Genomic DNA, 13,297 nt, shown 5'->3' with positions numbered 1-13,297 from the left:
GGCAGAGCACTGTGCTGGGCTGGGAGACCTGAGGTGGGGTGTGCGACTGCCCGGGCTTTCCGGAACGCACAACTTTCAGGGCCTAAACCGGGGGAGCCATTGACCCAGCCTGGGTTTCCTTTGGCCCGCCCCCGCCCAGGGAAGCCTCCTCCTCCAGGTGTGGGGCCAGGCTCCCAGCTGCTTACTCGTCCACGGCCCAGGAAACACCAGGATGCACCTTTTGGGGGTTCCTCTCTGAGGTGCACCTGCTCCCTGAGGCTTCCCAGCCCCCTCCTCACCCTGTGGTGGGACCCAGTCCCAGTGAGGAACAGCTGTAGGGCAGAGGCCTTGGGACCCACCCAAGGCCACACAGCAAGGCAGCCCTGAAGCTGGCTGTTCCCCAGATACACTTCCAGAAGGCCATCAGCACCCAAGGACCAGCAAGAGGGCCCGCGCCCAAACACACCTGGCCCGGCTGTCCAGGTCCCCTGCGACTTTTCCCCAAACTTGGAAAGATTGCTCTGCAGCTGGGTGGAGACTGGACTGGACACAGAAACAATAAAGGGAAGAAAGACAGGATTTCCCAGCCCTGGTGTCAGCCTGCCCAACGTTGACTAGAGTGATTCACTGGGCCTGACCCCCGGTGTGCTGCTGGGGTCCAGAACCCCACCGCTGCAGCCCGGCTCTCCCTCTTCACACCTCTCCTCCCCTCCCTCACCTGCCATCCAGTCCTCAGGACACAGTGCATGGGACACTGGCCCTGGGAGGCTGAAATGCACCCACTAGGATGGAGAGATACGCATTGAGCATGTCTGCAGTGATGGCGAGGGAATGGGAGTGGGGTACCGGGTAAAAGGGAATGGCCACGTGGACAAAACCGAGCCTCAGTCACCCAACTCTGGCTCTGCCTTTCCCAGGACCCTCCGTGGTATCTGGCCTACCCTCATCCTGACTGTCTCCTGCCCTGGTCGCTGCCCCAGCCCTTTTTCAGCATCTGACCCTCTTGTCTCCCCCCTCGACCTTGCCCCTCCTTCCCTGCACCCTCGTAAGAGCCAAGCCCCGCAGCCTGGCACCCAGCCCTGAAGAGCTGGTTCGGCCAGCTTTCCCACTCGGAGCTCAGCTCGGTGCCCTGCCTCCCCAGGGTTCCTCCGGGCTCTTCCTCCTTCCCTCCACCTGCAGTGCATCCTGCCCGCTCTACCCCGCCCCTTCCTGCCCAGCCTTCAGGCCTTGCTCTGCTTCCATCTTGAAGAGACAACACCATCCCTCCCGCACTGTATGTGGCCTACCTGCAGCATGCCGCATTCCATTCTGCGGCCCTCCTCTCTGGGGCCACCTTGAGGGTCTGACCTGCTCCTTGTCAGCCCGGGGCTAGCCCAGAATGGGTGTTAGTGAAGAGCTGCACCTTGGAATTGGCTGTGTCCCCTGAATTATGACACAGCTGTTCGCCTTCCCTGACCATGTGGCAAAGGAGAGGGGCTCTTTTGCCTGGAATGGGGTGTCATGGGAGGCCTGTGTGAGGGAGGTGGGGAGCTCTGGTGACCAGGCTGTGGGTGTAAGGCATCACTGGCTCTTTGGCAGGCCCTGGAGGATGCCCACTGGTGACTGTGCTGCACTTTGGACACTCGCTGTGGGGTTGGGGTATTGGGGCACAGATGAGAGACCCCCCTGGCCTTTCTGTGCTCTCCCTTCTACCCCCACAGTCGGCTGGTCACCAAGTACAGCTGTCTTCCTCGCAAGCAGCTCTGGAACCTGTCTGACTCCATTTGCGCATGAGCCTGCCAGTTCAATTTCTGTGGTCTTCCTTCTGGTTTTTCTGCTCTGGTCTTGTCCTTTTCTAGTGCATTCTCCATGTGACACCTAGATGGATCTCAAGTCCCTCCCCTGCTCAGCAGCCTCCCCTTGCTCTCCACCCCCTCAGGGTGAAGCCCCACCCCTGAGCCTGGGTCCTGGGGAGCCTCACCTGTGACCCACCCCCCGACTCCTGCTGCCACTCTGTGTCAGCTCAGTTCCTTCCCCTGAGCACCAGGCTGAGGATTTCTCCTGGGTTGGTCCCTGGCTGGCTGGTACCACCTTCTTAGATAGAGAGGAGTCCTTGAGATATGTCCTGATGGGGGTGTGGAGGTACCACCCTCGCCTTGTGGGACCCTCTTGGATTTGAGCACTCTTAGTGCCAAGCCAAGTGTTCTGAGAGATGGAGCAGGGAGCTCGCAGAAGGGCACCCAACCTGTGCGGGACAAAGCCAGGCCAAGACTGGTGCCCTGACCCAGCCCAGAACTCCTTCCAGTCCCCACCTTGGAGGTCGTCCTAACCTGGGCTCCAGGCAGGACCCTCCAGGTGTACAGTGACCAGCCCATCAGGGTCACTAGATTCAGCCAACCCTCCCTCCCAGGGCCCTGCCCTGCTTATATTGTTTAACACTTCATGAAAGTATAACTGACCTGCAGAACAATACATGAATCATAGGCATGCAGCTCCGTGACCACACCCACAAAGCCACCACCCTGGTCAGACCCCCAGAAGCCCCTTCCAGTCATGACCTCAAGGTAGCCAATATCCTGCCTTCCATTTTCCATAGAGGGGTTATGCCTGCTTGTCAGTTTTATATAAATGGAACCGCTGTATGGCTTCTCTTGCTTAATACTATGCTTGTGAGATCCATCGATGGAGTTGTGTGCAATAATTTGTTCATTCTCATTACTGAATAATATTCCATCACAAAAATGTATTTATCCTTTGCTGATGGACATTTGGATTACCAGTAAATTTTAGCTATAACATATACTAACTGTGATAAACGTTCTTGTGCATGTTTTCTGGTGACTGTGTGCATGCATTTCTGTTCAGCAGATACTTAGGAGTAGATTCCTGAATGATAGAGTATGGGTTTGTTCAGCTTTAATAGATATGGTCAAGTGGTTTGGGAAAGTGGTCGCACCAGTTTACACTCCCACCACCAGCGCAGAAGAGCTGTAATTGGGAGCGAGTGTGTGTGTATGTGGTGTTTTCACTGTGGCCATTCTGGTGGGGGTGCAGTGGGATCTCATTGTGGTTTTAATTTGCACTTCCTTGATGATTAGTGAGGTTGAGCACCTTTTCTTCCAGTTTATTGGCCATTTGGATATGCTTTGTTTCTTATGTTTTCTTCAGAGCTTTTTTGTTTTACCTTTGGGTTAGATTTGTAATTTCTGCAAGTTGTTGTTTGGGTAGAGTGGAAGGAAGGGGTCAAGATGCACCTGTTCCCACGTGGATAGCTGACCGAGCACCGTTCATTGAAGAGACTGACCTTTTCCCAATGCACTGCCATGTCACCTTGGTCATAACTCAGGTGTCCTGCGGCTTGGGGCCTCATTCGGGACTGTCTCTGCTCCAATGCTCTGTTTTCCTACCCCATGCCAGTACCACGCCATCTCAATTGCTAGAGCTTTAGGACAGGTCTCCTTAGCTGCCAGTGTGAATCCTCCAGCTTGCTCCTCTTCAGCCAGCCTTGGCTGTTGGCCCTCTGTGTTGCCTGGAATGGGGTGTCATGGGAGGCCTGCATGGGAGACCAGCTCCTTCACCCCCTCTAAGGAGAGCCCAGGGCTCAAAGAGGTAGGCTGACTTGTCACCTGCCACGCCGCTCTGAAACGCTGTCTCTGTGTCTTCCTAGGAGACACCTGCCCTCCATGGCTTGGTGTTAATGCTGAGGCTCCTCCCCACGCCCCTGGGGATGCTATAATTGTCTTTAAGTCAACTTTCTCTTTCCTTAATATTTCTTAAAGGAAACTGTGCGTCAACTGTAAATGGAAAGTCAGCATTACTCTCCATGATACGAGGTAACTGGAAGAGTCTTAACAATAAAATAAAAACAATAACAAAATCCACTCCGTTCCAGCCAGGTGCTGTTGCTCTGAGCCCGAGGCCTGCTCCTCCTTTGTTACGTAGAAGGGCAAAATCCATGAGGGATGAAATACATGCTGGACCAAATCGAGTTCTCTTTGAGAGAGAAATGGACAGGGAATAACTTTCTTACTGACTTCCTATTGCCACACCAGAGTACCCCTTAAAAAGATCACAGTTAACCCAGAACCCTGCTTTGGGAAGCCCTGGTGTGATATGCCATCTGGAAGCTGGGACCCAGCTAACAGGCCGCAGATTTTGGACACATTCCTTGGTGTTCTCATCTGCAAAATGGAACTAAAATGCTCCTGTTTCTCCCTTGCTGCAGTGTCTGCAACGTCCAGGGAAGGCTCAGTGGTGTCAGCCCCCTCCTGCAGCTGCCTCAGTGTGACCTGCTGCAAGATGAGCCCTAACCCTGTGCATAGCTAGCCTGTCCCTACCACATCCAACAGGCCCAGAGAACAGCAGACTAGGCCATGGCCTCCCGGAAGCGGGTGCACACTATGTCCAAGCTGCGGACAGAGACTCCCATAGGGCAGGCCCAGGGCCGTGCAACTTCCTCTGCTGCCTTAGAGGCTAACCAGGTAGGGCTGATAGACAGCAGCTCAGAGGGCTTAAGGACTTGCCCAAGGATACACAGTGCCAAATGTCACAGCTCACACTTGAACTCAAGTCTGACCAACCTGCTGGAAGTCTGTTTCTCCGAGCTTCCTGGTGAGCACACCGAGCAGGTCAGTGTCCCCATGCTCAGTCCACGGGCCCTTCTGTGCTAGGCTGGGTCTGATTCACCTCACTTTTTCCTGCAGCCAAGCCATTTCACGAGCTGTTTTATGTGTCTGGAATGTCCTTTCTTTCCTAAAGGACAGATGGCTTCTGGGGCCAGGCCTTGGTGAAGCCTTCCTTGTGTCTCTCTTGCTGGAACCTCTGAAATGACACGTATTCCATTCTGCCTTGTATTTGTTGACCGCATTAGACCATGTAGTTCCTTCACAGGAACCCTAAATTGTTATAACCCTCCTGGCAGTGGTCTGGAAACATTGTAGATGAGCCCCTGATGTCAGTATTGACCTCCCTCAGGAGCAAAGTGTGTTACAATATACAGTTCTCTTCCATGGGCAGGGTGTCATTGCATCCTCCCAGAAGCCCTGGCACATTATCTCTTCCTTCCAGACAAGGACCATGCAAACCAGGGAGGTGACATGGCCTGTCCAGGGATACACAGCTTAGAGGGACATTGGAGAACTACAGCCAAGGCTCTGTCAGGAACTGGAGGTCTGGACTGCAACAGAGAGTGCCAGGGTGACAGCTGTGACTCCCCCTGGACAACTGGTGTGGATACCAGCTGGCACCCAGCCATCAAGAGTGGGAGGGAAGGAGAGAGCAGGGCCTGGTCTAGTGGGAAGGGGCAGGCCTTGGCCTTCAGGAGGCTCGGTGGCTGTGTGCAGCTCTGACATGAAAAACTGATCCCTCTTGGGGGTCTCAGCCACTCTTTGGGCCTCTTTCCCATCCTTGAAGGAATTCCTCCTGCATCATCTGTGTTGCAGATTCAACATAAATGTCATTCAACATAAATTTACTGAATCCACCCCCTGGTGTTGGACCCTGGGAATACAGAGAGGAGCTGGACATGGGCCCTGCCGTGGAGGAGCATAGGCTGGGCTGGGGGGATGGACAAGTCACAGGGCAACAGGTGCTTCACAGGGGTTCCAGGACAGTGGAGGTGGAGGGAAGAGCAATGTCAGAGGCAGGCGGCAGGTACTTGGGCCAAGTCTTACGGTGAACAGGAGTTTTCTAGGTATGCACATGTGCAAGGGACAGTGTTTGCAAAGGGCCTGGGGAAGCAGCTTTAGGGAGCTGCAAGGTGCAGGTAGTGCTGGAACTTAGGCCCCGGTTGGAAAATGGCAGGGCAGAGGGAGGAAGGCAGGCTGAAGAGCAGCTGGGAAGCTTGGACTGTCCTGTTAGTGCCTGGCTCAAGCACCACATAAAACTTTCAAAAGATGGGAAATGCCATGGCCCCAAGCTCAGGCCCAGAGAGCAGAGGCCCAGGTTTGGAAGTGGCTTTCCTGCTCTGGGCTTATCGGTGGCCTTCCGTGGTGATGCTTGTAGCTATATGGAGAGAGCTCAGAAGCTGGTGACTCTGTGACCCCATGGGGGTGTTGACCCAGTGGGTGGAGTGGGAGGTAACCTTGGCACAGGTGGAGGATACAGGAGGACAGTCAGCAGAGGGTGCAGCTTGGGCAAAGGCCAGGGCCAGAGGAGCCTGACCAAAGAAGGCCAGGGCGGCCTTGCTGCCAGCCATGAGGCTGGTGAGGTGGCTGAGTGGGTCAGACCCTCAGCCAGGCCTGGCCCTGTTCTACTGGGCCCAGCTGGGTGCTCCCCTGTCCACCTCACCTCCCTTCTGTCCTCCCTGGAAGCAAACCCTCCCAGCAGGCTGGCCTGGAGGGCTGCCAGGACCCCCATTCTCCACCAGCCTGCTGTGTGACCTCAGCAACTTACTCCCCCTCTGAACACTGGAGTTGCTAGAGCTGATTTCTGCGCTTCTGCTCTCAGCTTTTTTGATCTAATTCTTACAGCTTAAATTGCTTCCTGAGCAGGCCCTACTGGAAAGGAAACTGTGATGCTAATGACTCTCCTGGGTGGTTGTGTGCCAGGATCTCAGGGGCCTTCCATTTCTTTTTCCTTCAGGCTGGGAGGGTGGGTGGGAAGGCACAGCATTATTGTACCTTCTGGGCAAAGCAATGGTCAGAGAGGTTAAGTGGTTGAGTGGAGGTTGCAGGTTGCACAGCAGCTGAGCAGACAGCCTGGTATGGATGTGGAGGCAGAAGGTGAAGTGGCTCTGTGTCCTCGGCAGGCAGGGACCCCCAGCCAACTCTGCTCTCCCTGCTGTGCGTCCATGTTCCACACTCGCTGCCCAGTCTCACCTCCTTCCCTTCCTGCTTCTCCCTCCCAGTTGAATCCACTCATCTTGCCCTTCTTATGGAGCTCACTCTGCTGGGGTAAGTGTAGGGTGAACCCCTGGCATCTGGCCCTTCCTGTGGCGCTGCAGGGTCATCAGGCCAAGGTGGAGGCACCAACGTCCGAGGATGCAGGTTCAAGTCCAGACTCGGATGTGAAATTTGGGCAGGCCCCTCCCCTCACCGAGTCTCAATTCTCATTTTCTGAAAAATGGCAGCAATGAAAGGCCTGCCCAGCACTGTTTGCAAATACCATACCCAAATCTCTAGCCAGGTGGGTTGCCCACACCAGGTGCCAGGGAAATGGAAGTTCTGTTGGGAATAAGAGGTGGCTTGTCTATTTCTCTTCTCATTCCTTTTCCCTCTGGCCTGATAAACAGGCTTCTTAGCCTTTGGTTAATCATAATGGCATCTTCCAGTTATTGAAGCAACATTGTTCCCATTGTAGAGATGAGAAAATGGGGATTCAGACAGGCTGAGTGACTTGTTCAAGGCCACAGAGCAGGTGAGTGGTACAGCTGGGACTGGCACCCATATCAGTCTTGTCTCAACTCATGTTGGCCCTTGAAGTCAGCCTGCCTGGCCTCAGCCGGCTGGGGAGGTGGGGCTGTGCCTCAGCAGGGCTGCAGTGCCACTCTGGACGGGTCCCAGGGTGAGTAGACTTGGGAGTGGGAGCTCTGCCAGCAGCCCAGATGGGGTCTGAGATATGGGGCCTGGCAGTCTGGTGCCTGGCCATCCAAGCGTGTGTCAGGCCCCACCGGCTACTGCTCCCACCCTGCCCTCCCTCTTGGAGGCGGTCTCTGGCTGTGTTAGTCCATTGCATTTGGTCAGCACATGGCTACAGGTGGAGGGTGTTGAACTGGCCTACCTGGACCCTTGAGTGCTAAAAAAAGTGGGTGCTGATGTGTACAGCTGCCTTCTGTGTCAGGGCTGCATGTGCAGGAGGAACTAACCATGTGGGCCCTGCTCTCTGGGCTTCTGGTCTAATGGGTTGTGTGTGGTTCTGCTCCCTGTGAGGGGGATCCTGGAGAGTGTTCAGGTTTGGCCTATAGCCTGTGGGGGCCCAGAAGAGGGGCCCAGGCTGAACACAGGGATATGGGGCATCAGCTGGGGGAATGAGCAGACCCCAGGAGGCCCCAGAGGCGAAGGGGAGGTCAGAGATGGGGGAAGGGTCAGGACCAGTGCCAGACGGCCCTGAAGCCCAGGGAGGGAGGCTGTTCAGAAGGGTGAGGCTCTGTGAAGCCTGGGAGGCCATCATGGAGTGTCTGCTTTGGGAAGTGGGAGGTCACAGGGCAGGGGCTGGGCCTTCCCGGGTTGGTTAGGTCACCGGGGTCAAGGAGCGCAGTGAAGGCACCTCTCTGCGCTGGAGTCACTTGCTCCAGAAGCGCAGTGAGGAAGGCAGCATGCAGGAGGGAAGGGGTGCGGAGGAGGATGGCTGGCCGGGGGCTTCGCCCCAGTCAGGGCTGCTCCACACAGGCCAGAATGTGCCCCCGAGATCAGGGGCCAGAGACCTGGGGACAGTACTGCTTTCCTGTGGGTGTGGCACCAGCCAGGGAGCTGCGGGGTCCCCCGCTCATCTGACTCAGCATGGGGACGTCTAGGGAGGGCTAGTCAAACAAAGGAAGGGAATGGGTGGATGTGGCCAGGCAACCCTGAGCACCCATTGCGGTTTTGACCTCGGCCCATTGGCCTTCAGACCTGGCGTCACCTCTGAGCATCAGAAATGAGAGAATTCAGGTTGTGGAGGCAGGCCAGTCAGCTCCTGTTCCTGCTCTGTGTGTACCAGCCCTGTGACCTTGGGCAGGTCTCTCAAGGTCTCTGAGCCCTGACTCCTGGCCTGGGGATAAGGATGCCCCTTCACGGGGCTGTAGGGAGGGGCATGCAAGTATCACCTACATCAGCATGTCGCAGGTCTCCCGGTCCTCAGTAAGTGATCTCATGCCTTCATGTCCCCCAGGTGCTCCAGGAGCCGCCCACATACCCACCCAGCTCTCCACTGCCTTGTCTCGGCCTCCCCTCCTGGCAGCGGCCGCCATGTTCTCGTGCGTGAAGCCCTATGAGGACCAGAACTACTCAGCCCTGAAGCGGGCCTGTCTACGCAGGAAGGTGCTGTTCGAGGACCCCAACTTCCCAGCCACGGACGACTCTCTGTACTATAAAGGCGCCCCAGGGCCCACCGTTAGGTGGAAGCGGCCCAAGGTCAGTGTCTGTTCGGACCCAGCGCAAAGACAAGCAGGCCCAGACCTACCCAGTCTGTAGGGGACAGGGAGGTGGCCGGGAGGGGTCATCCTGTGGCCCCAGGTGGCCGAGAAAGTAGAGGGGCTGACACTGGGCTCCCCGCTGTGGTCTTTCATCTAGACAGGGAGCAGGAGAACAGGCCCTAATCCCATGACCACCTCATCCCCCCTCTGGGCCTCAGCCTCCTCCCAGGGGAAGTGGGGCCTTCCGACTTGCCACCCTCCTCCCAGAGTCATTTTTGGAATAAAATTAAGGTGATATGGATGTGACCTTTTTTTAGTAAAAGGTAGAGTGACATTCAAGTGTAAGGAATTTACTTTGCTGATTATTATCGTAATGTTTTGAGATAGTCCTTTACTGTAAAATGAAAAGTACTTATTATGATGATTAATCATTAATGTTAATAGCACTAAAATATGGTACCTCATAGGTTGGCTGTGAGCATTGAAAGAGATAGTGCATGAAGAGGTCTGGCACCAAGCCTGGCTCCAGGACAGGCAGCTATGACCATTCTTGTTGGGAATGGTGAACTATGAGGCATCTGTTTGGCTGCTGCCCTGTCCTGCCTCAGTCGCTGAGGTTAGAATGTGTTGAACATAACTGTTTGGCATCCTGACATTTCATGCTCTTTAACCCGGTTCTCTGAATGTGAGAGTGGGTGCCTCTGGGGGTCCGAGGAACAGGAGGCTGCTGAAGGCCACCGCCCCAGGTCCATGAGAGCAGGTCACACAGGAGGGACTTCGGTGCGGGAGACAGAGCGGTACCGAGGGGCCCAAGCTCCCACAGCCCAGTAATCGAAGAAGGCAGGCATCTCAGAAGGCCCAGCGTGAGGAGGCTTGGAGGCCGGTGTCAGACTTACTCGCAGCAGATGAGATGCGTGGAGGGAGCCGCAGGAGGGGAAGCCTGGTGTGCCCTGAGGAGGCGGGAGCTGCCCTGGGTGAGGCTTCCAGCAGGGTGTGGCGGTCGGACTTGCTGAGGTACCCCCCTGGACACTTCGGGGCTGATGGGGATTTGATCAGTCCCTGGACATTTTGGGAAAAGGAAATTTAGTTTTCGTGTTCCTCTCCTAGGCTATGATCTCAAGGCCCTAAAACTTGTAAAATCCTATATATTTTCTTGGACTGTGATACCTGAGAGGTAGAGAAACTGAGGCCCCGGGGGAAGGCAGTGTGCTGAACTGCCCAGTGAGCTGGTAGTGGAGCCAGACTGGGACCCAGGAGTCCTACATCCCAGTCCAGTACCCTGCTTCCCGTGGTCCACCTTCCTGACATTAACAAAGGGTCCCTGGTGCCTTTGACCTCAGCCCCATGAGCTGCCCTAGAATCTCTGACCCCTGCTTTGGTTGTCCAGAACTCCCAGGAGCCTCCTGGCCTGGCCACGAGGTTCCTGGCCCTTGAGGCCCGCCCCTTCCCCCACCGTCCCACGCCTTCCCCCCTCTCCTCTGTCTGGTGGGTGAGGAAGGGGGCCAGCCTCAAAGGGCCTTTGTGAGGCCTTGGCTGTGGGGTGGAGCAGGGAGACGCTCCAGCTCTGTGCCCTCCTCTCCACCCCCTTGCTGCCCCTGTTCTGACCCTCTCCTGCCCTTTGGCCATCACCCTGGCATGTTAGATCCATGGCTCTGGAGGGAGGCTGGGAGGCACGGCTGGGAGGGTTGGGTTCGGCATGGTGAGAGGAGGAAATGCCAGGCTGACTGGGCTCAGCATCCCCCTGCTGTGTGACCCTGGCAGAGCTTCCTGCCCTCTCTGGGCCCCTTCCCTGCCAGTTGGCAGTGCCAGGGACAGACAGTGTGTGGAGGGTGGTGTTGAGGGAGACATCTGAGTGGGGCACGGGCAGCAGTGGGGAAGACAGGTCCAGCTGGCACAGCTGAGGGGTGTTGGATGAGGCGAGACCTTGTGGCCCGGGGTGTGAGGGATGGTCAGTGTGTGCGTAGGGCCTGCTGGGTGGTGACGGGGCTGGTGTGACCTGCAGGCCCTCACCCCACTGACTGGATGGGGCTTGGTGGAGCAGGAAGTCAGGCTGCACTGCCCCAGGCGGGCGGGGTGGGGCCAGCGGGTGACCATTAACTCCCAGCCCCTGGCCACCAGTGAGATGGAACTTTGGCCTGAGGCGGCGTGTTCTCTGCAGAGTCCTACTTCCTGGGTCCTGTGACCTGACTGTCCCCAAATAGAGCAAAAAGCTGCCCAAGGGAAGCCCTTCTCTCCCAGCCCACCTCCGGCAACTTCTCTTTAATTGGTCAGTGTCCTGGCTCTGTTCTTGGAGGATCTCCTCAGTCAACCTCCCTGCCTGCTGGCCTCCCTCTTCCTTTCTCCCAAAATGGAATGAGGGGGCTGTTTTTGAGCCAAGATGGACTTGGCCCTGCCCTAAGGAGATGTGACCTTGAACAAGTCCCTTCCCCTCGCTGGGCCTCAGTAACCTCCTCTGTAAGTGGGAAGAGAAGTTTTGTTGGTCACAGTTTCTGGAGGTTAAAATGCCTTGAGGTATCGCTGGTGTCAGGCACATGGGGGGCAGATGTCAGACTGGCTCCCCTCTCCTGCCCACCTGCTCCTTGCCAGCCCTGTGCTGGGGACCCAGAGCAGGCCCTGCCTGGGAAATAGTTCCACCTCTCCTGGACCCTTCAGATGGGGCCAGGCCTTGCCATTTCAGTCCCCACCGAGGGCACCGGCCCTAGGCCCACACCCTCCCCTTTCCACCAGGTTCATTGTTCCTTTGTTCCTTCCAGCTCAGTAAACATCTGCTGGCCACCTCCCTAGGCCTGGCCAGGGAGATAAGGGGACAGACTGTCAGTGAGGCCTGTGACTCAGGGGGAATCCTGAGAGTATGGATGTATGGGGAGGCTTCCTCCTCTGTCAGGCCCAGGGCCTTAGGAGGGTCCCTTCTCACCCCTGTGGGCTGAGTACTCCCCACGACCCCCCATCCAGCACTCTGCCTCTCCGCACTCTGGACATAAGCCTGCAGGCCCTTTGACAGCACCTAGAAGGGAACAAGTCAGGGTCCTACTAACAGATACCAGTTTGGGAACCTCCCAGAATTCTCCCACAGGAGCCATGGTGGTCCGCAGCCCCTTGCCTGGGGCTCATGCCCTTCACACCTGGAGAAGGCTCTGCTCCTTGCCTGGACTGAGCAGTAGGCCCCTTTAGGTGACAAAACAGGGCCAGCCTTCTGGGCCTCTGCCTTGCACAGAACAGTCCCCTTCTGGGCATATGCTTAGGTGGCCTTGAAGGATGGGGTGGCTATGGGAGGAGAGGGACAGTGTGGGTGGGAGGCAGAGGTCCTGCTTCCTTCATGAACCTCAGTTTCCCCAGTTGTGTGGCTGATTCTTGCTGTGATCTTAGGTTCCAGGAGGGAGCTGACTGGGGTGAAGGTAGATGGATGAAAGGGAGGGGGGAGGACAGAGGGCACCCTGGACCCACTGTCTTGCTGCATTCCTGTTTGTACACCCAGCCTGGAAACCTGAAGTTCTTGTGCCGTGGAGGGTGGTGGTTACAGGCCGTGACCCGGTGTCTGGTGGAACTGGTCTAACAGGCTGGGAGGCTAGAGGTGAGAGGTGACCACAGGTGCAGAAGACTTTGCCCCAGGGAGGGTAAGCTGAGCAGAGGAGCTGTCTCTGCTCTCTGCTTGGCCCAAGTCTCACAGCAGGTGCCTGTCCACTAGAATCCTGCTTGCCGCCTCACCCTCCCAGGATCCCGTCTGCAGCCCCAGTGGAACATGCCGAACCCTGTTCCTGACACTGGAGGTGGGCAGAGCGGCCTGGGCCCTGCCCTGGAGCTCACCAGCTCTGGGGGAGACCCAAAAGCAAACCTCAGTGGAACAGTGATGGAAGGGAGCACAGGTGGCCTGCAGGAGGGTGGTGTCAGAGGCAGTGTCTATCTCAAGGCAGTGACTGAATTCCCTCTTGGGGGGAGTTTGGAGTCCCCATTCCCCTCCATAGCCTCTTCACCTGCCAGCCCTCTCCAAGCCTGCTCTGCTGGCATCACCACCTCCAGGCAGCCTCCTCTGATCTCTTCCCTGACTTCCTACTGTCATGGCTGTGCTCACACAGAGACTCATAGCAAGGTGGCTCCTCAAGGGCCCTGTCTGTGGGCTGGAAATTTCTCTGACTAGCTCTGTGCTCTGTGCCTAGACAATGGCCTGGGAAAGGTGTAAGGACAGACATTGATCTTGAGATCCTGGCCCTGGGTAATGGGGGTGAGGGTCTGGGCTGCCCTTGACCCTTTGGTCTCATTGCTGTATACCAAGACCCTCTATGCTGGGCT

General features: G+C 56.6%; 1 protein-coding gene across 4 annotated transcripts in view; it reads left to right on the top strand.

Moving 5' to 3' along the window:
- CAPN5 (calpain 5) overlaps nt 1–13,297 on the top strand; it is a 47,641-nt gene that overhangs the window by 5,499 nt on the left and 28,845 nt on the right. For 3 of the 4 annotated variants that reach the window (XM_017650085.3, XM_017650084.3, XM_037010614.2), the window contains one exon: nt 8,767–9,008. In XM_017650085.3, coding sequence (XP_017505574.3) covers nt 8,844–9,008 — 165 coding nt within the window. In that variant the 5' untranslated portion in view covers nt 8,767–8,843. Of the gene's footprint in view, nt 1–7,294; nt 7,315–8,766; nt 9,009–13,297 lie in introns of those variants that run through there. The other variant, XM_073215988.1, reaches the window with a different exon arrangement.

Source organism: Manis javanica, chromosome 11, assembly GCF_040802235.1.
Source record: "Manis javanica isolate MJ-LG chromosome 11, MJ_LKY, whole genome shotgun sequence".
NCBI lineage: Eukaryota > Metazoa > Chordata > Mammalia > Pholidota > Manidae > Manis > Manis javanica.
The sequence above is the reverse complement of the archived record's forward strand: the minus strand, read 5'-3'. Positions and strand labels throughout refer to the sequence as shown.